This window comes from Ophidiomyces ophidiicola, assembly GCF_022830035.1.
Source record: "Ophidiomyces ophidiicola strain CBS 122913 chromosome Unknown scaffold_7, whole genome shotgun sequence".
NCBI lineage: Eukaryota > Fungi > Ascomycota > Eurotiomycetes > Onygenales > Onygenaceae > Ophidiomyces > Ophidiomyces ophidiicola.
The window spans coordinates 1-25,727 of NW_026054647.1; the positions used below are offsets into that span (position 1 = coordinate 1).

General features: G+C 46.6%; 9 protein-coding genes across 9 annotated transcripts; 2 read left to right on the top strand and 7 right to left on the bottom strand.

Annotated features, from left to right (window-relative positions):
- Window positions 1–7,100: 7,100 nt before the first annotated feature.
- Window positions 7,101–8,267, bottom strand: ARO80_1 (zinc finger transcriptional activator; the record flags this gene model as incomplete). The annotated part of the gene is made up of 2 exons (XM_049251478.1): window positions 7,101–7,664; window positions 7,719–8,267. The coding sequence occupies 2 exons, from the start codon at window positions 8,265–8,267 to the stop codon at window positions 7,101–7,103; spliced, it is 1,113 nt and encodes a 370-aa protein (XP_049109283.1).
- A 28-nt stretch (window positions 8,268–8,295) lies between these two features.
- ARO80_2 (zinc finger transcriptional activator) lies at window positions 8,296–9,872 on the bottom strand (the record flags this gene model as incomplete). The annotated part of the gene is made up of 2 exons (XM_049251479.1): window positions 8,296–9,711; window positions 9,825–9,872. 2 exons carry the CDS (start codon window positions 9,870–9,872, stop codon window positions 8,296–8,298), a joined length of 1,464 nt encoding a protein of 487 aa, XP_049109284.1.
- Window positions 9,873–11,212: 1,340 nt separating this feature from the next.
- Window positions 11,213–12,262, bottom strand: LOZ57_002408 (uncharacterized protein; the record flags this gene model as incomplete). The annotated part of the gene is made up of 1 exon (XM_049251480.1): window positions 11,213–12,262. One exon carries the CDS (start codon window positions 12,260–12,262, stop codon window positions 11,213–11,215), a length of 1,050 nt encoding a protein of 349 aa, XP_049109285.1.
- A 1,003-nt stretch (window positions 12,263–13,265) lies between these two features.
- PUT1 (proline dehydrogenase) lies at window positions 13,266–14,801 on the top strand (the record flags this gene model as incomplete). Its single annotated transcript, XM_049251481.1, has 3 exons — window positions 13,266–14,101; window positions 14,160–14,535; window positions 14,595–14,801. The coding sequence occupies 3 exons, from the start codon at window positions 13,266–13,268 to the stop codon at window positions 14,799–14,801; spliced, it is 1,419 nt and encodes a 472-aa protein (XP_049109286.1).
- A 390-nt stretch (window positions 14,802–15,191) lies between these two features.
- YPO7 (Fe-S oxidoreductase) lies at window positions 15,192–17,563 on the top strand (the record flags this gene model as incomplete). Its single annotated transcript, XM_049251482.1, has 2 exons — window positions 15,192–15,225; window positions 15,294–17,563. The coding sequence occupies 2 exons, from the start codon at window positions 15,192–15,194 to the stop codon at window positions 17,561–17,563; spliced, it is 2,304 nt and encodes a 767-aa protein (XP_049109287.1).
- Window positions 17,564–18,793: 1,230 nt separating this feature from the next.
- Window positions 18,794–20,591, bottom strand: LOZ57_002411 (uncharacterized protein; the record flags this gene model as incomplete). The annotated part of the gene is made up of 2 exons (XM_049251483.1): window positions 18,794–20,273; window positions 20,332–20,591. The coding sequence occupies 2 exons, from the start codon at window positions 20,589–20,591 to the stop codon at window positions 18,794–18,796; spliced, it is 1,740 nt and encodes a 579-aa protein (XP_049109288.1).
- A 706-nt stretch (window positions 20,592–21,297) lies between these two features.
- Window positions 21,298–21,613, bottom strand: LOZ57_002412 (uncharacterized protein; the record flags this gene model as incomplete). The annotated part of the gene is made up of 2 exons (XM_049251484.1): window positions 21,298–21,573; window positions 21,608–21,613. The coding sequence occupies 2 exons, from the start codon at window positions 21,611–21,613 to the stop codon at window positions 21,298–21,300; spliced, it is 282 nt and encodes a 93-aa protein (XP_049109289.1).
- A 141-nt stretch (window positions 21,614–21,754) lies between these two features.
- Window positions 21,755–22,494, bottom strand: ctr4 (copper transporter complex subunit Ctr4; the record flags this gene model as incomplete). The annotated part of the gene is made up of 3 exons (XM_049251485.1): window positions 21,755–22,215; window positions 22,283–22,313; window positions 22,366–22,494. 3 exons carry the CDS (start codon window positions 22,492–22,494, stop codon window positions 21,755–21,757), a joined length of 621 nt encoding a protein of 206 aa, XP_049109290.1.
- Window positions 22,495–23,651: 1,157 nt separating this feature from the next.
- On the bottom strand, window positions 23,652–25,026 carry SIT4_1 (sporulation-induced protein; the record flags this gene model as incomplete). The annotated part of the gene is made up of 4 exons (XM_049251486.1): window positions 23,652–23,990; window positions 24,050–24,368; window positions 24,439–24,811; window positions 24,873–25,026. The coding sequence occupies 4 exons, from the start codon at window positions 25,024–25,026 to the stop codon at window positions 23,652–23,654; spliced, it is 1,185 nt and encodes a 394-aa protein (XP_049109291.1).
- Window positions 25,027–25,727: the final 701 nt, after the last annotated feature.

A 25,727-nucleotide genomic window follows, 5' to 3' on the forward strand; every position in this document is an offset into this window, starting at 1 on the left:
GGGTTTGTTAAATAGGGCTCTTCTTAAACTTCACTATATGCGGGAACATCTGGTTTTAAATTCTTGGTCCTGTCTATTTAGACTTCGGCAAAATCCAAGAATAGGGACAATCCGCAGGAAACTTCATCTATAATTCTTTTTGGATTAGTTCAAACCTTATTCTATAAAAGTTTATTTCAAACTTTATTTTCTAATAGAGTTACAGCAATAAGGTTACCACCATAGTATTGCTTGTATAAATTATTAATCAAGGAAAGAATAATAAATTGAGGTGGCAAATTACATCATAATATGATATTACATCATATAGAATGTCATCATATGTGACATCATCAATAACATCATAGAATTCAATGTTGCATAGTTTATTTCCAAGATTAATAAACTATTGCACATTATATTCAACTTTAACAAGTTTTATAATCAGTTATACCAACTTTCTATAACTCTACATCATAGATATCCTGGTTTATAGAAAGTATCAGCCACTGAAACCAGAATTTATAAAATGCCTCATATAATAATTCAGTTTTCTAAAAAGTATAACTACTTTTTACAAAACTATTGCAAGTATTGCACAATATACTGCATCATACTGCATCATACATTACATCACACATGATGTAACACTTATAAATCAAGACAAATATGCCATAACTTACATAACTCAAACTCTAGACTGACAGTCTATAAATAAGACCAAAATCCCCACTGCAAAATGTAATTAACAGAACAATTCAACAACTTCTTTGAATATTCATTGACTACTTCTTCTATACTATTGTTTTCTGAACTCTATTATCACTGTTCTCACCCTACTCATTCACCAAAACCTTATATATAACTATATACTTATATATTTATATATATTTATATAGTTATCAGTAAGTATATTCTACTAACTAAGCTTTTGTTGTATGAGCTTCTACTGCACATTGACTTGCTCACAGAGATGAAGATGATGGAGACTGTGATGCAAAAACAGTTTGATGAGGACAAGTTCCATGAATATCTTGAGCATCAAGAGCTCAAAGTGGTGAAGAAGAAGAAGAAGAAGGAGAGAAAGCATTAAATGAAGAAGCTGAAGACAGTGATGAGTTCTTCAGCAAAGAAGATGAAGAAGAGAGTAGATAACAGTTCAAGATAATGATTCAGCATATTTTCTGATAGAATTACAAAAGAAGATCAATGACAATGATGTCACTGATTGTTTTGCTGCCTGCTTCAGCAGAATGGTGCAGTGATTAGAGAGAGACTGGGCCCAGCATGGGTATGAACAGCTGGCTGCAGCAGAGATGAAGAGAAAGTCTGTCAGAGAGCAGATGCAGAAGTTTTTCATGCAGATCAATTTTGAAGAATTGATGCTGTCTGCCCTCTCTGAAGAAACTAGAGAGAAAGATTTTGAGATTGTTGTCTTCTCAGATGAGAAGAAGAAGAAAGATGAGAATGAGAATGATGACTGAATGATGAAGAGTTGATTTTTCTGTCAATTAGTTAGAGATGCTAGCTATCTTTGAGTAGTTAATCTGTGCCCATGAGGCAATGAAGTCATGCCAAACAGTGCACATCTCTCCATTAAAGTCTGAAAAGCCCACATTAAAATGTATATCCCATCAAAATATTCATCATAGTCCATTTGATAAGGGCCATGGAGCACAGTGATGCAAAAATTGATGTAATTGAAGCATGGTGGTTGATGGTGATTGAAAATGATGCAATGTGTAAGTAAGATCTAGATGTTATCAATGATATTTTGTTGATTTACATCTAGAAATATGACTTAACAATCCCCTGAACACATTTCAACCATCAACAAAGGTCTAGAAACAAAATAAATGCATAGTAGTGTGCAGACAGCCATATACAATCATTCTATTCATTTAGAATTTTTATATTTAATCATTTGTGGTGGCATTCTGACAAGATGTGATGGACTGGATCTGATGTAGTTTGTTTACATTTGAAATTTTCATGTGATTGCTTCTGTTCCCACCAACAACAATCATCTTAATCACAAAAATTCATCAGAGATTGTTACCAAAGCACATTATCTTTCTTGTCCATTGAATTTATTATTTATTTATCATGTCTAGCTGTCCCTTCTCTGAATTTCTTATTGTCCCATTCACTGACAATCAATCTCTTGTTGATGAGAAATCCTCAGTGCCACTAGAAGACATACTCAGTGAACTGAGACAGAAGCATCTTCATGAAAAGAATTATATTTTCTATGAAGCTTTAAAGCATTCTACTTTCATACAATGATGGAATTCCACACTGAACTATGAGAACAGCTTCTGAGAGAAGTGAAATCATTCACACTGAAACAGCAGTTGACAAAGAGCAGTCTACTGAAAGAGCTATTATCAGACAGCAGAAAAATCTGATGAAGTATCTGCTGTTATTTGCCAATTCTGTAAGACAATACTTGCACACCCAAGCTTCACCACACAAGACACAAGTGGTATGCAGCAACACTATTCAAGTCAGATCTGTGATCAAGCCAGAAATAGAAAAAGAGATTGTGAGCAATCAATAGTTGTTATGATGATATGTCATGCCCTTCATCAAAATTGGTAATGGTCAAAGGTAATGCTTTCTTGATAATTTAGAAAAATGCCCCCATTAAGAAACAGAAGTTGTCACACATATCATACAGTAAGAAAGCTCTTCATGAATCTGTTCTCCAAACTGTTATATCACTTAATCTCTCTTTTCACACTGTTAACAACTCCCATTTCCATGAACTGATTGAACTTATTTATGAAGAAGCTGCTAATGACATGTCTCACCACACAAAACTTCAAGATCTTCTGACTGATAAGTACAACAAGACTATTAATACTACATTTCAAACTCTGAGTCCTACTGCAAAGATGTCTTTTACTGTTGATGCATGATCTAGCTTACACATGCTGTCCTTTCTTGAAATTGTTGCATTTTATATAACTGACAAGTGGATCTTTGAAGAAAGATTAGTTGGCTTTGAGCTGATCAAAGATTCACATGATGAAGCCAATCTGAGTGAGTATTTCTACTCAGTTCTAAGTACCCATATCATCACAGAGCAGTTTCTATGTATAACAGCCAATAATGTCAGCAATAACAATACTTTATGGTGATCACTAAAAACAAAGCTCAGTCAACTGAATGGCAATGACTGAAATAGTGTGTTGGGCTCTATTTCTTGCCTTGCCCACATTCTACAACTGATGATGAAGGCATTGGTAAATAGCTTGAATATTAAAAGTGACAATGAGGACACAGCTTCATGATTTGATGATGATCATATACTCAGCAATGTTGATATGAGAACATTTAAAGATACTCTTCAAAAGATAACACTTCTTGATAACACTTCAATGTTCATTCATCACTAATACTTAATATGAACTCCATTCAGATCTGTCTACTTGCAAATGCTGTTCAAGCATTCTCTGAATGTCAAGAGTTATTTTTTGAACTACAAAAAAAAGAACATGTGTTGAATATGATTAGTGATGTGAAGACAAGATGAAATTCAACATATCAGATGACTGTGTGTGCTTTTTTTCTTCATCCATATCTGTTGCAATGAATTGAAAAAACAAACAACTGCAAGATACAAAGTCTGACTCTGAATGACTTGAAGTGGCAACAGATCAAGTATGTTATATGTTTACTGCAGCCATTCATGATGCTCATCAAGACATTGTCAACCATAAAAGATTCAACTATTCACAGGACATTTCATATATACAATGAAATATTTGATCACTTAGATGACAGAGAGAAAGAGGCATCAAGAGAATTAAAATGAAAAGACTCTCTCACTAAAGCTTATAAGACAGCATCTGAGAAGCTTGCTATGTATTATTCAAAGACAGCAGATGAACATGAAAAGATCTACTCTGTTGCAGTAGTTCTGAATTCTTCCAAGTGAATGAATGCACTGAATTCAAGACACTGAGAGTGAGAAGAATGACAGAAGTATTGAGATCTTATTCTGACATTCTATGATGAGCATTATAAGCAACATGAGATGTCAGTGTCAAGTTCATTAGATGCAACATAATAAATTGAAATACTGATTCTGCAGAACACTGCACAATATTGATGCTGACAACAAAGTAATCTAAAATCTGAACAGTGTCTTCTTTGACAGCTTCAGTCATGATGATGCTGATTCTAGTGCTATCAGTGAATTTGAAAAATATCTTGATAATGCAGTGACTGCACCACTTAAAGATGGTGGAATTCTAGACATGTGGAGAGAAATTGAGCAACAATATTCAACAGTTGCTAGAATGACATAAGACATATTGATTGTCTCTTCTTCTGAAGTGAGTGTTGAGCAGAAGTTCAATTCAGATTGAGACATCTATTCATATTGACATAATCATCTTGCAGGACCAACAGTAAAGCAAATAATAATTGTCAAGCATGCAGAAAATGAATCTTTGAACAATGAGCAGATGTCAGCATCACAGTCAGATATGAATTGTTTTGTTGACATTGAGAAACAAGAATTCAATGACTATCAACTTTCAGCATCAGAGAATGAGTTGGCAATTACATATTACTTTGAACTGACTGGTCAGGGTGTGTTAAATATTTGGGCAACAGACATTAATCACAGATTACAGAAGAAGAGAGAGATACAGAGAAGATTGCAGTGAGATCAGCAGAACTGATCTTTGTGTGTGAAAATATATTTAAAGCATTATCTCAGATCATTACTTATAATTATGTAATCTAGTTTCTAGAAACTGAGAATTCTGAGCCCATTATGACTAGTCTCTATCTCATTCCAGTCCCAGCATGTAGTAGCTAGTTCCACTTTGTAGAGTCCCCTGGGGCTGCTTAGTAAGTTTCATTTCAAATTTTCTAGTTCCAATCTCAACTCAATTTTTCAATCTTCATTTCATTTCTGGCTCTGTCCCTGAAGGTCAAGCCCTGTTCTCATCCCATTTAAAAAAAAAACAGTTGGGATGGGATCCCAGTCAGAAAATCCCTGTCCCTGCAGTCAGCCTAGTCTAGACAGAAATTTGAAAAATTTATGAAGCAATTAAAACTTGTGAATTTTGATTATTTAGTAGAGAGTTCACTGTCTATGCTGCTGTCAAAGCTATGAAAGTGTGTTGAGCAGAAGTCAGATGACTTATCAGATGATCAGATTTTTAAAAAAGAAATCAGAGAATTATAGATTCATCATCTTTTCTTCTCAATCATGATATTGATTTCATTATTTTTGTCTATTGAACTGATGGAGATTTGCTAGAGATTTTTCATATGTTTTTCTCATAGTCTTGATTATATCATGTTCATCTATAAGTATTCTTGTCTTGTTTGTTAGGAGCAGACCAGACGCAATATTATAGACACTCAGTCACATGATCATCACGTGCTCCTGTGTCGTCCGATAAGTGTAGATAGTAGAAAATCATTGCATTGGCCCTTGGGACACATAAAATTAAGATTTCGCACAAACTTTTGCGGAGTAGCTGTAGTAGAATGTTGGTTAGCATGTAGGCTCCTATCTAGTAGGCTTGTAGAGGGGGATGTTGGCTCGTATGTAGTAGGATAGTAGTGAAGCATGTAGGCCCCTACCTAGTAGGCTTCTAGCGAAGCATGTAGGCTTGTATGTAGTAGGCTTGTAGTGAAGCATGTAGGCTCCTACCTAGTAGGCATGTAGCGAAGCATGTAGGCTCCTGACACTGTTGCCGAGTTCAAGGTGGTCAGCAGGAGGTTCAGCTTCATCATTCTGTCTGGTATCAACATGAGGCGCCGTGGTTCGACACTCAACAGCCCTTGTGGATGGTACAGGGCTGCCCACCCTGCCTCCCGGCAGGCCTTCACCGTCAGTTAACTCGATCGTCCCGCTTCAAATCCAGTCTGGTAAGCCTAGCAAGGCACAATTGTCCACATCTAACTGACTGGAAACACCAGGCAACGCCGCAACGGTTTATTGACCTGTGTCTTACAGAGCTGAGAAACCTCGCGCTGGCTTTCCAGCTCAGTCAGCAAATCGTGATCTGGCTCAGAGTACGGACCTGTAACCAATGGCAGTAAGCATTAAGTATTGATCGAGGATTCGAGCCCTCGTTAACATGATCACAAAAGGCCAAATTAGAAAAAGGAAAGAGCAAGGACGAAAATGAATGAGAGTTTGAGCGAGAAGGCTTTACCTTGAGGTATAGGATCATCATCTCCAGCTAGCCTTTTGGGTATAACCTCCATCACTCACGTAAAACCGCGTAGCACGCTTCATCTCCAGGCTCCCAGGTTCATGACCTGGAATAACTGGCGTGACAAGAACTCTGCTCGTGATTGCCGTCAGAGCCAATGCCATGGTACAACCACTTGCTTGAAGTGTAATCAGAAGCATGTCATTCGCAGGGTTGCAGCCACCAATTGTACCTTATATGACCAATGATCCTTCCTGCCTGCCTCCTACCAAATGCCAAATCCAGAAATTCCAGTACACCACCCCTGTTTCCTGCAACAATTCAGAGGGCAAGAAGCCTGTGGAAGTTGGATGTGCGAACATCAGCTGTGGGCATGCTGCTTGGGGGGGGGGGGGGGGGGGGGTGTGGGGGGGGGGGGGGGGGGGGGGGGGGGGGGGGGCATTGTGAGGATTTGGGGCTGCAGGTAATGTGGCACAATGGTCTACCAGTCTTTGTAAATGAGGTTAGATTGAATAAAGAGTAGTTATGAAGAAGTCTAAGTCGTTGCTAGAACACTTATTCCAATCATTATCATTATTTCCTTTTCAAGTGAAATTTTTTCCAGAGCACGTTGCATAATAGACTTATCTATTCCTGACAACCATCCGACATTTGTCCTTGGCCCGTTTGAACTGCAATTTACGACACTGTCATCTATGGAGGGAGAATATAAGAATATTGCAGTGAGTGAAATCTAGTATTAAGTCGGCTGAAGATAATCGCCACTAGATCCCGAATTGCTAGCTACCTGATAGCAGAATTGCATGTTAAGACTCAAGAGCAGGTGTACCGCAACGGGCATGACAATTCCTGGCATCTGCTTACCAAATCTACCTAAGCCTTAGGGTGAGATGAGCTGTCCATATAATTAGTTTCGAATTCCAGGTACGCCATTCACCGGTATTGTTCATATTGGACATCTAGCAAGGGACCAAGCATATCGAAAAAATCTTGGCCCCCAGACCAACCAAGTTGGTTGGGACCAAGACCGGCAAACGATATTAATGGGTCGTGCTGAAAGGACTGGTGATCTGAGACAACATGCATTGGTGCATATCCTGATGTGTCGGGTACTGTGCAAGAAAGCGTCATGCCAAAATGGCCATCATATTCCGCTGTCGTCAGCGGCTGTTGAAGTGGCATCGCGGAAGGCAGGGTTCGCTCAAAAGATTCCGTTATGATGGGCTTTGTATCTGTAGGCGTAGATTCGAGTATTTCGAAGGCTGGTCGCGTGGTCTGGCCATTGTTTGGGGTAATGTGCCCACTTAGTGACTGCTCACTGCCTGGCATTGTTACTACGCGGCTTCGGAGGCTTGAGACAAGAGCCTGTAGAAGCTCTCCAAACCGATTACTTAGGTGGACGTCATCAACAACACATGTGCAGAGCGCTTCAGCCGTGCGTTCAACAAGTGTAAGCGAAATGGCCGTTTCACTATCTTTTGCGGCGAGGGCATACGCCTGCGTATGATTGCTTGTCAGTTAAAGATCAAGAAAAGCATAACAGAAGCTCACCTTAAGGCAGAACATAGCTCCTGCAAGGATTCTGGAGTATGTCCTGACTGGAACATGCTTCAATCGGTTTTCTGGGAGGAGCTCTTCGACAACTATTTGAAGCATAGCCCTCGCTGAATTGACAACCTCCATAAAATACTGCTTATTTCCTTCATATGGATTCAGGAGAGCAGAAAGTGGCATAGAGCCGCCTTCCTTAGCACAACGATTGTAATGTTCCACAACAGCCTGTAAAGCAACGCTGTTGATATATACCTTCACATAACCAAATTCTATGGCAAGGATTAACCTCATGGGCTTCGATACTAGGTCACTGTTAGTATGATGTACATGCATGAGTCTTAGGAAGAAGGAGGCTTCACATTTGGCGCGATCAAATTCGCGCTGCCAATCTTCTAGAAGAGGGTTAAGAGATTGCAGAACTGATAGGTAGTCTCCGTTTTTAATTATATCGCGCGTCTCCTCTCTTGAAGGAAAGAGAAGTTCATTGCCCCTTTTCATTAAGGAGGCAACACCCACCCAGCAACGAATAGTGTCGCCATGTTTCATGGTTGCATCATGGTCGGTAACAGACACATTAGTTAAATTTTTCCAGCCTAAGTCGTTGGTCAGAGTTCGTAGTAGTCATATAATAGTCGAACCCACCTAGTCTGCCTGAGGTTTGTGTCAAATAGACCCAGAGTAAATGTTGAACCAAATATGCTCGCTGGCTTGATTGCGGATGGCTCCATATATCCCGTCGTGACTCTCGAGCACCAATTGTCGTATTGTCATACTCGTCAAATATACCAAGCTCCACGGCCAACGCCAGGGCATTTCCCAGCATTGACCAGCACATCCGATCGGACCTCCACACCGGTTCCAGCCAATCGATGCGGATACGGCCGCCAATTCCTGCCGTGCTAGCTCTGGTTCGGCGAACATCATCCTTTACGATAATGCTATCTCCGTCATCACCAGCGGGGACATGGAGCGAGCGTGGATGCCATTCCGATAATAGGAGCAATGCTTCACAAGTTCCGAGAGTTCGTAGGCTTCCGAAGCTAGAGCCAGCGAGTGCAGATTCTGATGACTGGGTGTTCATAGTTTCCGTGGCAGTTCCATTGTCATGAGTTGCACCGCTAAACTGTTCTTGTCCAAAAATCATTCTAGAAATCATACCCTGCAAGTGAAGCCAAAGCCGCTCATGAATCATGTACGCGCGTGACACTGCACCGGCGCCTGAGAATTTCATATATCTAGACGCCAACATTAAGATGGTGACAGCAAGAATGGGCTCCTCTTCCAAAAGTTTTGAATGCATTGACGGGTCTTGATAGGCTGTGGAGGAAATGGGAGTGAAGGGGGCCAAGTATCGATGGAAATAGTTGACTAAATCCAAGGCCTCTTCAGCCGTAAAGAGACCTGTGCGGACAAACCTCAAGTTGGACCAGGGCTGCAGGGCAATACTAGCAGTGCTTCCATGATTGCTTGGTGGAGCGGACGGGCGGCTTCGGACGTCGGCAGATGCTCTTAACCTTAACGGGGCGGATTCTTGGTGCGAGACGACCTTCTCGCTATGGCGGCCAGCTTCCCAAAGCAGACTTAAGGCATCATGTGAGGTGTAGGCGGCATCTCGAAGCAGGGTTGCAGCAGTCTTGTCACCTCCCGAGGAACTTGACAGCGGCGCATCGGCAGATGTTAAGTGATTAAACGGAAGATCTGTTTTAACAGCGGGCGGGCGGCCAGCATTCGTCGCAGAAGCATGCTCAGTAAAGTTTAGCGGCGGCATAGTTACGGGAGGGCCGTCAAACGAGCCGAGTCGCGCGACGGGGTGGATGGTGGAATCGGACGGCGACGTAGCACTGGTAGCGATGGATTTCTTCTTGCCGCGGGTGGCAGAGAAGTGGCAGTATTTGCGCTCGCGTCGACATCTTCCGCAAGGGCCCTGGTGCGGGTGGTCGACGGATCCAAGGTCACATCGGACTCGACGTTCTCGACACGGAATACAGGCCTAGGGAAGCGAAGCAAAGAGAAGTTCACAGCTGTACGATTGTTTACATTTTTTCTTGTTTCTGTTGTTTTATTCTATACAGGGGAGCGGGCATTGGCGGCAGGTCAACGTACCTGATAAGCCCGTTTGTGAACCTTTGCAGGCGGAGCAGGCGTGGACATGTCCAAAGGGAGGGTCGTGGGCGTGGTGCAACGGGCGACGGGCGACGGCTAGGACTGCGAGGAATGGACGAGGTCTACTCGCGACGGGGCCCGGATTTGGCAGTTAAAAGAAAATGTTTGGCGATCCCGAGCATAATCGGGGCGGCGACGAGCAGGCCGGCGTCGGACATGTATGGGTGCGGCGGAGAGCAGAAACAGCGGAATCAATTGCAAGGTGGATCGCATAAAGACAGGAAAGGTAGGAGAGGTAGAGAGAGAGGGAGAGAGAGAGAAGAGTGATGGGGTGAAGACAATGACAGAGGAGGAGAGCGATGCGAGCAGCCGCGGCGGTCCGGGGGGGATTGGGCAAGTGTGATAATAAGCGTGAGGGACCGGGTCACCTGATGTCGATGGCCGTTTAAGGCGGCGGCGCGCGGGGCTGACTAAGGAGCGAATCACAGCAGGACGTTGGCCGCCACCGCTGAGTCAGAATCCGGGGAATCACGCTCGCACTAGCCCGATGCGGTTCTATCGTGTTGATTACATCAGCATCGGGCCGGAGAATCTCGCCCGCCACGCGAACCGCGACGCGCTCAGCCGCAGCCCCCCACACTCTTGCGCGCGCGTCGAACATTCCACGCGCCCCGAACACCCCGCCCCTGCATTCCGCCAATCAGACAGCCGATTCCCCAACGCCCATCCCAGTCGCCTCTCGGTCTCCCGTACGTACGAAGTAAAATAATAATGCATCCAAAAATGAAATACAGCTCTAGCCTAGCCCTTCGCTTTAATTACAATTTCATCATGTTTCATAGTAAATTCAATCTCTCCATACTCCGTTTTCGGCCAGCTGCTGCACACCATCCGTGATCGCCTACAAATACTGACATTCCTCAACCTTCACTACTTCATTCACTGCCCTGTGTGTATTTTCTTATCGCTGGTGGGCTTGTTGCCTTTGTTCTCTTGCAAAACCCTCTTGGAGGTCTCCCTCGCGACCATACCAATTCAAGGATTTAACACGAACATTCTATTTACTACCCAGATGTTGGCCATCACATCCTCTCCACGTGCGTAAAAAACATTTGTGTGGGCTATCCACCTTTGTGCCACATGTAATAGTCTGGTCCATCATCAACCTGTAGTCACATATAACTACAGGACGCTAAATGAGTAGGTCGTTGCATACCAAAGTGAGATGTATCAAGGACACTTCTAAAATTGTTCCTGGTCACTGAAAAGTAAGGATGGGGGGGGTATTTATATTCATGGTAGATGTATGCTCATTGCCAAAACCACAGACCAGTCAAGATAACTGCATTCTGAAAGAATAGTTCAAGTGTCATGAGAATTTGAATGCCTTAAAATTCATCGACCACAATGCCCATTTGCCTTTTTGTCGCTATAGCAAGAAGCTGCTGGCCAACAACCAAATCCATGATTCCCATTCCAACACATTTGAAAACAGCATTCTTGCCCGGAGCAAATGTCTTCGATAATAAATCATGATTAGCCAGTAGCTCGCCGATTTCCACCAGCTGACCCTCGGGCACCTGGGCCTTGATAATCTCGCCGGCTTCATGCAAACATGCCTCCTTTGAATCAACTAATATAGTGTTCTCAGCAGAGAGAAGAGTCTCCGAATCCACTTCCTGCATGCCCGGCTTGTACGACCCTATCAGCGAAATAAACCGTGGACGTGGTTCAAGATTGAGATACGAGGCCGGAAATAAAGGTTGCGTCGATGGCGTGCAACAAAACAGGCAGTCAGCCTGGGATACGATCCGGCCGAGGTGATCTGGGCTGAACGTCGACGAATCTTTCGCTACGTATTCAAATACCACGGCAGGGAACATTTGACGCATATCTGCGTGCATGTTTTTTTTGAGCTGTGCCAGGCTACCAGAGCTTCTGTTTACAATAGTAACCCTCGCTATTTTTTCGCCTGCGAGAAGCAATGCGAGGCGAATGTGCCATTCTGCTTGCTTCCCAGCACCGAACACCAGAATGCTCGCGTCGTCAGGAAGAGGGAACTGCCGGAATGGAATCATCGTCGCCAGGGCTGTTCGAAACGCAGTGATCAACTCTGCATTCAAGACGCCCTCCAGATCCCCCTCTGGAGAAAACACGTTGATGGCGCCTTTAGGCGGCCCACCATTGCCAGGCAGAGTCACGATCTTGATACCGGTTGCGGTATCGGTGTTGGACGCCGGCATAAACAGCGTTACATGGTTTCTAGAAGTCGTGATATTTTCTCGGATGGGCTGGTGAATGCGTTTGCCGCCCTTGTCACCATCCTGGAAAGAATACCTTGCAAGTGCCTGCCACAGCGCTTGGAGCAGATCGGTGCACTGGTCACGCGTGAGGTGTGTGAGGATGGGAGAGATATCCGATTCGCGGAGAATCAGCATTATTGTGGTCGAGCGGTCATGCACTCCTGTCTGGACCGGAGGATCGGGGCTACACCGCAATTGGGCGAGAACGAGCAGGTATGTGGACGTTGCCCTAAAAATAGTCAAGATCGAGCTGCTGTAGTGTCAAGTCATTATTGGGCACTGATAACCATACCTCGCTAACGCGGGAGAGCTGGATGCAAGCAAGCGTAGGCACTTGGGTGAGGCGGCACGACAGACAAGTTACATAGTTGCCATTAATCTTACTTGGGGGTTGCAGGTTCAGCGACTTGGCAGCACAGACCGAGCGAATCGCCGACAATGGCAGGCAAAAAAGCGAAATTGCAGAGCGTGGAGTCGCTGTTACTCGGCCGGCAGCCAGGACGCCGAACTACGAACCGAGCCTCTCATGCCTGGCCTAGATGCAGGCTGGTGCTACGTTCCTGATAATAATAATAATCATAGCATCCTTCTTCTTTCATCAGGACGCCGATGTCTGGGGCTGCTCCGCGTGCCCCGTGGCAGCGTGACGGCACTTGCTGTCATGAGGTTGCAGCACGGAAAACGAGGCAGAGGACTCCTAGAATAGTTACATATTACTACCTGGCCAGACCGACCCCGGCAGGAAAAGAAGAAAAGATCGATCAAATAAATCCTCTCTTCTCCGCTCGCCAGCTACCACGCCGCCTCTCCCGTTAGCTGGTTTAGTGCCCGGGTCACCTGAGCGCGGGCCGGAGATCGGCGGATACGCCCGGATAGCCTCGCGTGCGCGCGTTGGCGGCGTGCAGGGGAGGCCCGCGGGGAAGCGACTGCATCCGGGGCTGGCGCTGTGTGCCCGCGCAGTCGCCGCACCGCAGCACCGCAGGCGCTGAGATCCTGGCTGCGTGCAGCTCCGGAAGCTTGGGCCACTGCTTAAAGTCCGACTGCGGACGGCGTCTGAAGTATTATTATTTATATGTCTTGCCCGCGGCTGGCTCCCGGCCTGGTTTTCCAGAACCTCGCACCCCCTGCTTGACGAGATATGGCCTACCGACTCTCCACGCTCTGTCAGGCTTCTCGATTCGCTTCTCCTACCCGCGCTCTGTTTCCCACCCACGCTCTTCGCCAGACACGAGCTTTCCACGTTCCCTCCGAATCCCCCGAAAACTTCCCGCCGTCCCCATGGGAGACAACCAAGTCTGCCGCTGCTGCCGCCCTGGGCCGCCCTAGCCACCAGCGCGTGCTTGGTCGCTTGCCGACCCTCTCCCTGCTGCGAAGCATTATGCTGCAGACAGTCATGTCGCGCCCGCGCATCATGGACGTGACCTCGGATTTGCTGCGCCGCAATGTCCAGCTATTGACTAGCAATGCCGCCTTCAGGTGCTTACTCGACAACATGTTCTATGCCCAGTTTTGCGCTGGCCGGTCTGAAGCGGAAATCAGGCGAACCGTGGAAGGGCTGAGGGATATGGGCTATAAAGGAGTGATTTTGGCATATGCACGAGAAGTAGATTTGTCAAGCTCGCACTATCAAAGTGGGACCGCCGAATCTGACGCGCTGCACCAAGCCCATGTCGCCCAGTGGCTTCAAGGAACCCTGAAAACGATACAGTACGCGCAGAACGGTGATTTTGTTGCGGTCAAGTACACTGGAGCTGGCATCGGTTGTGTTCATGCCCTAGAAACTGGACAAGAACCGGATGAGTTCATGGCTGATGCGTTGGAGCAGATTTGTGCCTCGGCCAAGAAACAAGACATAAAGTTATTGTTTGATGCCGAGCATCACACCCAGAAAATGGGCATCGACACTTGGACCCTTGATCTGATGCAGAGATACAACTGTGACGGACAAACGGTGGTATACAACACCTATCAAATGTAATCATCTGCTACCCCCAATCCATTTTATAGTATACATTAACAGGTTTGCCTACAGGTACCTTAAGGAATCCACAGCAACTCTCGAATCACATCTCCATGCGGCTCGGCAAGGCAAATTCAATCTAGGCGTCAAATTAGTTCGCGGCGCCTATATCAACAGTGATCCTCGCCATTTAATTCACGATACCAAAGAAGACACCGATGCTGCCTATGATAATGCTGCGCATATGCTTGCCACCCAGCATATTACGGATCCTTCTGGACCCAAAATTGGTCTAGTGCTAGCAAGTCACAACAAACAGAGCATGAAACGCATGCGCGAAATGCGACAGGAGCAGCTTAGGCGAGGTTTACCATTGGCCGATGTTGTGTATGCGCAGCTGATGGGCATGGCAGACGAGCTCTCCATGAGCCTAACACAAAAACTACCTGTAAGATGCCCTTAACCAACGGATATTTTGGGAATAGGCATTGATACTTCTCACGTCAGGATCTTGAAGAGGAAGATAACCGGGTATTCAAGTATGTTGTGTGGGGCACGACTGAGGAATGCATGATGTATCTTCTACGACGGGCGGAGGAAAACCGAGACGCTGTTGAACGAAGTTCAATGAGCAAGCAAGCCTTATGGGAGGAATTGCGTGGAAGGTTGATTCCTGCGGGATTTTCTCGACGCAGCAAAGAGACCACCGTTTGAACAATTTTTTGATGATAGAATGGCCTTTATTTTTCACTTGTTCGTTATTTCTCTTTCGGCGCAGGAAAGAGGGTATGTGCGGCTTCCGTCCCATTATTTGTGACAGCATATTAGCGATTGGGTTTAGCAGTCATGTTGAATAATGTCTTGATTGATTCTCACACTGTACTTAATGGGGACGTCGCACTTTGTTTTAGTAGAACATGAGGGCTGTGGTGGAAGAGCCTTGTAGTAGTTCTTATCCGTAGTTGATCAGGAAACGCAAACAATGCAAACATGATAGGAAAATCGACCCGATTTAACTACCCCACAAGAAAAAAGATTAAAGATTCCAACTTATCAACTGCTGAGAGAGACAGGATCGACAGCCCACTGTCACATTTGGCCGCAATGGCAACCGACTCCGTCGTACTTGGAATGCAGAGTGAGTTCTGGACCTTCATTTTGCTTGCCGTATGGAGTGTAACTGTGCATCTGACCTCTCTTGATTAGAAGCTCTGTCACTCTGGCACTCCTACCGGGGATACATTCTTGTGGTTTTGCCCGCCGCTCTTTTCATTTCGCGATTATTACCACACAGATATGATGTCGATGATGCATTGCGATCGAACACTGTGCCAAAGGTAAAACCATCGATTGAGTCAAAGCCACCTTGTCCACCAAACACCGAAGAAAGGACAGCTTCACCAGACTTTGTTCAAAGACCGGCGCATAAAACTGAACCAAAACGGGTGGTTGGTGCAAGGCCAGCCAAGGATAAGACACGTTCGGATGATGGAGGCTTGAGCACTCCCAAAACCATATCTATTCAGCCTATTATCTTTTTCTCTTCACTTACGGGGACTACCGCGCACCACGCTAAGCGGGCACATGAAAGGTTCAAAGATTATTGCCAAAATATTTCTAGTGACGCTTCGAAACTGCTGAGTCCGCAGCTCCTCGATCTCTCCTATATCGATTTTGACGACTACTTCATCTCACCACCAAATCTTGCGGACTCAAACCCCAACGTAGTGTACTTTTATTGCATCATTATACCTACCTATAATATTGACACGATATTGACTACGTTCTTAACCCATCTCGACGAAACACACCATGATTTCCGTATTGATACGGCTCCATTGGCCGGGTTAGTCGGTTACGCTGTCTTCGGCTTTGGAGACCAAGAGGGGTGGCCAACAGAAGAGGAAGGGTTCTGTTCCCAGGCCAAAGAGGTGGATAGATGGATGGCAAAGTTGACTGGTAAAAAGAGAGCTTACCCCCTCGGGTTTGGTGATGTGAAAAGCGACGGAGGAAATGCCCTGGATGAATGGTTCGATGGGCTACGCGAAATTTTGCATGACATGGTGGCCAACCATGGAAGCCTAGGTGAAGGCATCCTGGGTAGCGGAGATCCATTCGAAAGCGACGAAGAGGATATAGACGATGATGAAAGCTCAAATGTCTCTAAGCGACAACGAACAGTTCCAACGACGATTACCGATCTGGAAGACATTCTCGAAGGCGATTCTCCAGGAAAAATTAACATGATATTACCAGTCGATTTTACAACGTACGCGACAACAAAACCATCGTCTGCCTTATCCGTGGATAAGGAGATGGTACCCACTAACTCTCCTACCTACACCGCACTTTCGAAACAAGGCTACACCATAGTCGGATCTCATTCTGGCGTGAAGATTTGCCGTTGGACAAAGTCCGCTCTCAGAGGACGAGGTTCGTGTTACAAGAATTCTTTTTATGGAATCAAATCACATCTATGCATGGAAACAACTCCAGCTCTATCGTGCAGCAATAAATGCGTGTTTTGTTGGAGACATGGCACAAACCCCGTAGGAACGACATGGCGATGGAAGGTTGATCCACCCGATCTCATATTCCAGGGTGTTAAAGAAGGCCATTACAAAAAGATTAAGATGTTACGGGGAGTACCCGGTGTTCGCGCTGAAAGGTTTGCTGAGGCAATGCGCATTCGACATTGTGCTTTAAGCCTTGTTGGTGAGCCGATATTCTATCCTCATATCAACGAATTTGTGTCGCTCCTCCACAATGAGCATATATCAAGCTTTCTCGTTTGTAACGCCCAGCATCCTGATCAGCTTGCTGCTTTGCAGCGAGTCACTCAACTCTATGTGTCTATAGACGCAAGCAATCGTGACAGCCTACGAAAGATCGACCGACCTTTGCATCGGGACTTTTGGGAACGCTTCCAGCGGTGCTTGGACATCCTGCGAGAAAAGAGACATGTGCAGAGGACGGTATATAGGCTCACCCTTGTCAAAGGTTTCAATATCGATGATGAAATTGTTGGATATGCAGATCTTGTTGAAAAAGGATTGCCTTGTTTCGTCGAAATCAAAGGTGTGACATATTGCGGAACTAGCACCAGCGCCGGAGCTGGTTTGACCATGAAGAACGTTCCTTTCTATGAAGAGGTTGCTGCCTTTGCAGTTGGGTTGAATGATGAATTGAATAATCGCAATCTAGGATATGGAATAGCAGCTGAGCACAGCCACAGCTGTTGTATCTTGCTTGCGTCAAACAGGTTCCATGCCAATGGCAAGTGGCACACAAAAATCAACTACGACCTCTTCTTCACCCTTTTAGAAGAGGAAATCAAGAGCGGCATCTCATTCACGCCGGAGGATTATATGAGCGAGACCGATCACTGGGCACTGTGGGGAAATGGAGGGTTTGACCCGAGTGATGAGCGTGTGTATAAAAAGGGTAAATTCAAACGCATTGCTGCCCATAGTTGATTAGTGAAGAGATTACAGGCGTATTGGCTCTATGCATTACGATAATTTGCACGGCGTTGTGGATATAGGCGAATCGCTCTCCGTTTTTCATGGAATTGGGCATAAAATGGAACCACATCGGGGCATTTTCCGCAGCCGTATGGATCGAGTGTACATACTATAATACTAGTCATATTTCTATCCAGCTCTGATGGCTTTCAATATTAAAACAACAACCACGGTCAAAGGGAGCGTTGAATTGGAAGGAAATGTACTCGTACTTCGACGAAGTACTCCCTAATTGTTTAGTCAGCCGGTGCCGCATCATCATATTCCCGCTGAGCCAACCACGGCTCACCGGTTGAGTGTCGCTTATGCTTTAGCGCAAACTCTAATCGGGCCGCACTCTATAAATCCTCGCCCAATCCCCCATCATTTCTCTTTCTTTTTTTTTTCTTTCTTTACGTGACTTTACTTCTTAGAATGTGAGTGTAAAAAATTGACCGCCGTGCTTGTTACTTGACTAACGTATTATCACAGCATTTTCTATAGTAAACGTCCCACTCTGTATTTCCTACTACAGAGGTAAATCTCAATCCTGCTGATGACGCTATGCCCTCGGCACCCTAAAGTGAAGCCTTGATACTCCCGTCTCGACCATACCCTGAATTGCCTGCGTTTTTCGAGCCAATTCATTGGCCTTGAACTGCGTATGGTGTTATTCGAGTTTTTTGTGTCTAGGGAGTGGTGATGATCTTGACCTGGTGTAGACGTCTTGACTTCGGTCGGTCTCTCCGGGTGGGTGTCGAGGAGGTCTGAAGGATCCTTTTCACATTTACTTTTATGGGAATATCACAGCAGATTTCATGTATAATAGCAAAAGATTATAAGATAATAATTAATATACACGCTGAATTGAATAGATAGACTTTTTTCTCAGTTCTCTTATATTTTGTATATCAGTGAGAGAAAATATTACTTCGCTCAGTCGCCTCATGTCCCTATCGCTCGCATTATCCAACCTTGCATGGCTCTAAGCCTCAGCCATCGCATTACCATCTATCTAGCTAATCCCCTCGTACCATCCCCCAAAGCACGGAGCACCGTACGGAGTACTCCGTAAGAATAAAGAAATGCGTATTCTGCACGGAGTACTCCGTACGCCGCACAGTCTCATACTATTGCTTACGGAATTTCCAAACGTTATAAGAGTCCAGGGTGCTTCAGCAACGTCTCGCATTATACGTGATTTTACCCCAAAGGCTGGGAGTGCCCCTGCTTTGCGCTGATGCCTGGTGGATGCGTCTTCTCCGTTCCGGTTGAACTATTCCTTGCCCCTCTGGCATGGTTGCCACGATGTCGCCCGCCCCGCCCTCCTCCTCGAGGGCCCTGAGGTGCAGGTCGAGATGCCATTTGTCCACCACTATTTCCACCTCCGCGGGAGAGAAGATGGGAAGCCATTGCTGGCGAAGGGGTATTGGCTCGGTTATGGTGCCCTCGGGCTAGCGATACATTTGCAGTTGATCGCCGTTCCAAAACTACCACCTGGCTTTCTGCAATTTGTACAGGACTTGCTTGGATGGCTTTTCGTAATCCTTCAGGTTCCAAAAAGTCAACGTACCCAAACCCCTTTTTCTTATCTATTTCAACCTTCGCGACTTTACCGTACTTAGAAAACCCAATCTCAAGTAATTCTTCAGTAACTCCCTGAGAGGGGTTTGCATGCTTCAAAAATGCCTGGGTTGCTCCATTCTGTGCAATAGCGACCTTGTGAGAAGGGGGAGGGTTAATCGTTTTTGGCGAATTTCGTGCTGCAGCAGGTTCTGTTGGAGGTTTTTTAAGAAGCTTCGGGGGAGCGTTCTTAGGAATTGCCTCATCCTTTGTCTTCGATGTAGAAATTTCGTGTTTGTTCACTTCTGTAGGTCCAGGCAACGGATTTTGTTTAAAGTTCGCAGCAATTCTTGTCTGCTCTTGGGTGGTATTTCCTTTATCGCCTCTTTTACGAGGGGGTGTCAGTCCCAAATCCCGTCGGAGCATTTTAGTGGCCACGCTTAAATTTCCACGTTCTCTCTTCCGCTCTACTGCAGGTTTCTGGGGCGTTGGGGCTGACGGTGTATCACTTTGATTGCCCGTGGCAGCTAGCTTCCCACCCTTCGACTTTACAGCCTGGGGGTGTTTGCTGCTTAGCTTAATAGAATCTTTAACAGCCCGGTCAGCTCTACCCTGCTTTTCGGGTGATGTAGAAGCAGTTGCCTTTTCAGCCCTGCTGAGGACCTTCTTGGCCTGAATTTTCTCTGTTTTGGCATCCTTGGGAGCTGTTCTCGACGACTTGGTAGATCTCGGAAGAATGTTGGCTTCTTTTGCTTTGCTAGCTTTCTTCTCCTTGAGGAATTGGATAAGCGGCGTGATCACAGTTTTCTCTTCCTTCTCAATATCAAAAATGTCGTCGGGGTTTGCCTTAGGGAGTGGATTGGTTAAACTCTCTAGAAAAGCAATGAACTCTGGGTCTTGATCGATTGTACCCAATCTAGCATCCTTACGGGCCTTTCCTCCAGGTATACGAGGATAGGGGGCAAATTCAAGAGTTGGGGGACCGAGGAGGGCGGGGTCGGTGAAGGTGTTTCGAGTATCATGGAAAGTCGTTTGGCGAACTTTAATTGACAGGGCTTCGACAAAAGAAGACGACGTCACGCGTAGATACGCACGCGACGGTTTGGATGGCTTCGAAGGGCTGGCAGACAGACGACACAGTTAGCAAGGGTTGGTCGATGTTCAGGGCGCGAGCGTACTCAGTTGCGACTTTCCCCGGCTTATAGATAAACCAGTCTATTCTTCCATTCCCGACAGCCCACTCCTCTCCCAAAGCTGCGCTGAATTCTGCCTGAACCAGGCCTGGCGGTAGCCGTCGGATGAGGAGCTTAAGCCTTGGGGTACTAGCTTTGACCACACTGGTTCTCGGTACACCAGCGCCTGTTGGATGAGTAGCAGCGACAGAAATAGGAAGAATTCCCGCGGTAGCTGGCCGCGAGGATGGGGTTCTCTGGGCCATGGGCAGCGTGTCACAAGCAGTAGCGATTTATCGGCGTCAGACAACGTCAATTTTATGTTGCATTGACAGTCATCAGTCCTTCGATTTAGAAGCTTGCTAAGCAGCCTCCAGTAGTTAAAGCGGAGAGTCATGTGACAAGAGGTATCTTCCAACTATTTTAAGAGTCGAAGAGCGCGGCTTGTAGCCGCAACCGTAGCTAGTTGCAGTGTTTTGTTTTCCTTGCTGTGTTCATCTGTTTGGATGTGAATGATATGCCGTAACTAACTACTCCGTAGACATGTTATGCGTGATTTCTAGTTAGTTACGTTAACTATGTCAGCGACAGCTCATGACTGCTCAAGATTGAGCCCCAAAACCCCAATTCAAATATACTACAGTACGGAGTACAAAATAGTAAATACATTATGGTCATATCACTGCCAGTCTGCCATACCAAAGGAGTAAAAGTTCGGATAGTTTCATCACAGTTTTGAGAGAATCCGGTATGTTAGGCACATCAGTACATGTGTGCTTGTTTGATTTCCAGTATTGGAAAATCAGCAGCCTACGGAGTACACAGATACAGACAGTCAAATTTTGGGAGAAATAGCAAGAAATTCATTAGACAGGCATATTAAACATAAACATGCTTCAAGGCCTTCGATCATCTGTGATTCCTTATTCAAATATTTATGCTCACGCTTGGGATGTTGTGATGTAATCGTCATTAGTTTTCGATTGAAGTCAAGCCAAAAGAACACGCTTGTGTTTCTCGGTTTTGGAATGCCATTCCGTACATCGCCTTTGTAGCCATGACGATCAGATGCATGAGCAGATCAAATATTGAATCGGGTTCGTCTTCGTATGAATCAGAGTCAGTCTTGCTGGCAATCTTGCTGGCAATGAAGTAGGTGCCCCGGTGCTTCACCACAGATGTTGCATTAATGTCGCTAAGATCATCTAGTGTGTATGTATATACTTCATAGCTGTAGCCCACGGAAAACTGCAAATAAGCAACACAAGTCATTAAATATTACACCCATCACAAGAAGCTGAACCGGTGAGGCGAGATTTCCATAAGTCCAAGCGACACCTCCAACTCCTCCAAACGTATTGTCGTCCATATATTTTAACCACAGCATACTGTCACCGCACAGGCATCACTAGAACCACCTATTGATCAGCTATCGTTGTGGACCGGGAGGGGCCATGGCAACGTACTTCTTGTTATCCGAGCGCGGTTTCCAGGAGAAGACAAAGCTACCGAGGAACGCGCCGATCAGGATACAAATGATGATGTAGCCGTTGTAGTACATAGCCAACAACATGACGAAGTAGGCGACGCCAAATTGGACCATATGTAACAGGGACCGAAGAGTGTGCTGGAGGATTGTACGCTTTGGAGCACCTTGACCATGCCCTGCGGCAAGGGCAGCCTGTCCGTTCTGAGAATCATCCTTGGTGTCGACAACGCTCACGGGTACGGATTTGCGGGAAAACAAGCTGGGGCGGCCGTCCAAATAGTTATCATATTCGTACCCAACACGGCGCAAAAACTCCAGCGACATGACCAGGAGAATGACACCAATACAGGACCCAGCAAACATCCCTTTGGATGTGATCTTCCAGCTCCTAGCAATAAAGCCTACACAGATGGATCAATAAGTTTGGTGCCGAAGAACAAGGCCAGGTCGGCTAGGCTTCAAACATACAGGCATTAATAGTATTCCAGTTCCACAGCATCTATATTGAATTAGTAGCAGTTCTGCAGCGACGATATCGTGGCACATCTCACGTCAATTTTGCAGGCATTCGGGTCACCCATTCCCATTCCTCCGTGACCAGCGTGTCCACCGCCCATTGCGCCAGTTGCAGCAGGTGCCATGGCTGACGAAGTCGACATTCCGTGGCCTGAGTGATCCATTGTGACTGGGTTGATACGGAGTGATTTCTCGGCTTTCTGAGAGCGTCCAAAGAGTATCCCGGGGGTGGTGTGTAATCCAAGGGCAGGAGCAGGAGGTAGAGGGACGAGACGGCTGGCTAGCAGATGGCAACCGTTTTATATTCAGGATCGGCGGTTCACGGCGACAAACACGCCAACGCCGTGCTGTTCTTGTGCTCGGAATAGATGGCGCCCAAACAGGCCAACCAAACAGGGTAGATAGCCGATGGAGGCCATATTTTCCGGGCCACGGGGCTCTGGATCAGAAAATTCTCGCCAGACAGCGTGGTGAGCACATTATTACTTAACCGGGCAGCGAGAAAATAAGAGGTGAATAGAGTAATAAAGCGATTCGCCGCGAGAGGCTAAGAAACTCTGCGCAGGCGATCTGGCGCGGTGGCACGAGAGACTCGGGGCAATGCCAATCAGTAAGGACCGTGAATTCGCCGCCGAGCTTGGGCAAGGAGCTTTTCTTTTGCGGCCAAGATCGCACGGCCTCGCGAATTTTTTTCTTGCAGGTCATCCATCGCTGGAGTTGTATGCAGATACCTAGCCTAACTACTACGCTAAGAGCGGACGTGCAAACAGGTTTCACATGCTGCGACTGACTGACCTTCCGCCAAATCCCGACACGCTTGCAGTCCAAGCTCGAGAAGCTTTTATCGCCCACGCCCGCGCAATAATATATGTAGAGTATAATAATCCGGCTAGCCTGCTTGCCAGACCGCAACGGTAGTACCGACAACGCGTGGGCCCTGGTGCCTGCACTCTGCACAGCGAGGACCCGCGGATCCAGTCCGCTTGGCCACGCGGGCGGGCAAGGGGAAAGCTGGCAGCAAATCGCGCTTAGCTTATTTTGTTTTATCCTGGAGGAGCCGAGTGCGAGGATGGCGACCCAGCGTTCGGAAGCCCGGCCGATCGAGCAGTGGCTAAGGTTTGGCGGCGAGTGGTCAAAACTGCCGGGCTTGTGTGCAACTTGGCGCGCGGCAGCCTCCACTCTCGTCAAGCCATCGCAAGCCTGCGGCCAGTCGAGAGCTGCTGCTTGAATATTACTACGAGTTAGCTCGGCAAGCCATGCGTAGCGGCAAGCGACATCGATGGCGGCCCGCTGAGGCCCCATCCGGCACGTCATGGAGGTATCAAAGAAAGTACTCCGTCTTCGCCGGTCTGGTTTGTGGAACATGTCTTTGGTCGCCCGGTACGGCTGCAAACAGTTTGAATGTCGGTTTCAGGTCCTCTCGTATCTCGCAGACTGACGCCATGTTTGCACAACGGTAACAGTAGTTCGGCGCACTCCAGACTGTCACCATGTTTTGATTATTGAAATGATATTTATAGCCTTCGTTGACGAGCTGGTGAGCTCGTGCAATTAACGTAAGATCATTGACCTCACAGAACTCATCCGCAACGTTACTCCCAAACAGCCAGCCTTCGCCAAGTGTGATGTCAGCAACGGACGACTGAAACACGAGATTGCGCTAGTCTCAGGAAGGTCAAAGGGAAAAATGGGAAGCTTACCTGCCCCTCTGGGGCTCACAGCCCATGTTGTTGACGGCTCTTCGTCCGGGTCTGACCATACCAGGTCGCAAAACGCACCCTCGTGAGGAATCTCTTGAGCTCTGGCCACTATGCGCACTTGGTCAAGAGTGCGGATCTCAGGGCTAAGTCCGCCGTGAACGCAAAGCACCTTCCCGTCGACGATTGCACCCAAAGTCATAAAGTCAAAAACTTGACAACAGGCCTTCCAGACTGATGTGTTGCCGTACTTCTGAATACACTCCTCATAAAACCCATAGACCTGTGTTATTTGACGGGATTCGTGATTACCACGAACGAGCGTGATTCTATCCGGGTATCTACTCGTTTAGCAAGGCACTTTGTCAGCATCCGTTCTTCTGGAAATGCACGCAGAAGGATGTTACCAACTTGGCCTTTAAGCATAGCAGAAGGGTCAGAGTTTCAAGGCTGAAATATCCACGGTCTACATAATCCCCTAAAAATATAAAGTTGCCAGTCGGTGTAGTGATTGTTTCTCTTTCCCGAGTGTCATCATCACGACCTTCCTGAGTCTCTTGTTGGGGGGCTTGCCCGATTTTCTTCAGTAATTTCGGGTCGGTTATCACAGATGGTGGTTCGATATCATTTGATGATATGATCAGAGGTCGTGCAAACGCTTCCATGGCATCGGGACTGCCTGGAATGCCGCCAGCGACACGAAATAACTCGAGGAGGTCATAGAATTGGCCATGGATATCGCCACATATCGTCACTGGACTAGCGACAGGCTGGATATTAGACTCTACCCAGGACATGACTGTTAGCAGTGGACTATACAACATCTGATACCTTCGAAGACGAACCTTCCATCATGTATTCTTTAACAATCTCGCACAGTTGCTTCATATGATGCTCAGAGAGGTATTTGCAGTTTTTCGCCGCTTCCAACCATTCATCAGGGCCAGCGCTGCGCTTCAGCCGCGCAGGTCCCGGCTGGGGGACATGCCTATCTACCATTCCGAAAAACTTGCGTCTGCTATCCGGCCTATACCTAGCGGCGGAATCCCAGACCAGACTGATACTTCTATTGCCGTTGGGGGAGTGGGGCTGTCAGACCCAGAAGGAAAAGCAAACGCACGGTATTTGCACGAAGGAGAGATCACTAGAAATAATTTCTGAGGTAATTTTAGGTGGATAATCGACGAAAGCTGTATAGGAGGGTGGGTATTGTTGATACACTTCCGGATCCCTTTTACCTTGCTTGGGCGTGATGGCCTGGAGGCTCAGGTGATGGTACAGCGCGGTCACGGAATAATAATCAACCGGAGGTAGTTAATCACCTGACTCGGAAAAGGGACATCAATTCACCGAGCCGAGGTACGCTGACTAACTATGTTCTGCACAGCGATACATAGTGCCGCAGCAATGCACGTTATGCAGCGATGACGACACCACGATGACGCTGGTCTGCCGCAGCCCGCAGAGTCTTCAGGGCGCCGCCAAATCAGGCAATTCAGACAGTCGGCAAGATGCCCACCACACCGTGATCTGAGCCCACATTGCCACCACGCCGGCCTCCCGATACTGTGCTTGTTCCCTGCCATGGCTGGTGCTCTCTTCCTACATTATTGTTCGGTGCCCGGCTGGCGTGCCGATCAAGCTTTTATGCATCCGTTCCTGGAAGCTTTTCGTCCAAGCTCCCGTCGGGCCAGTCCCTT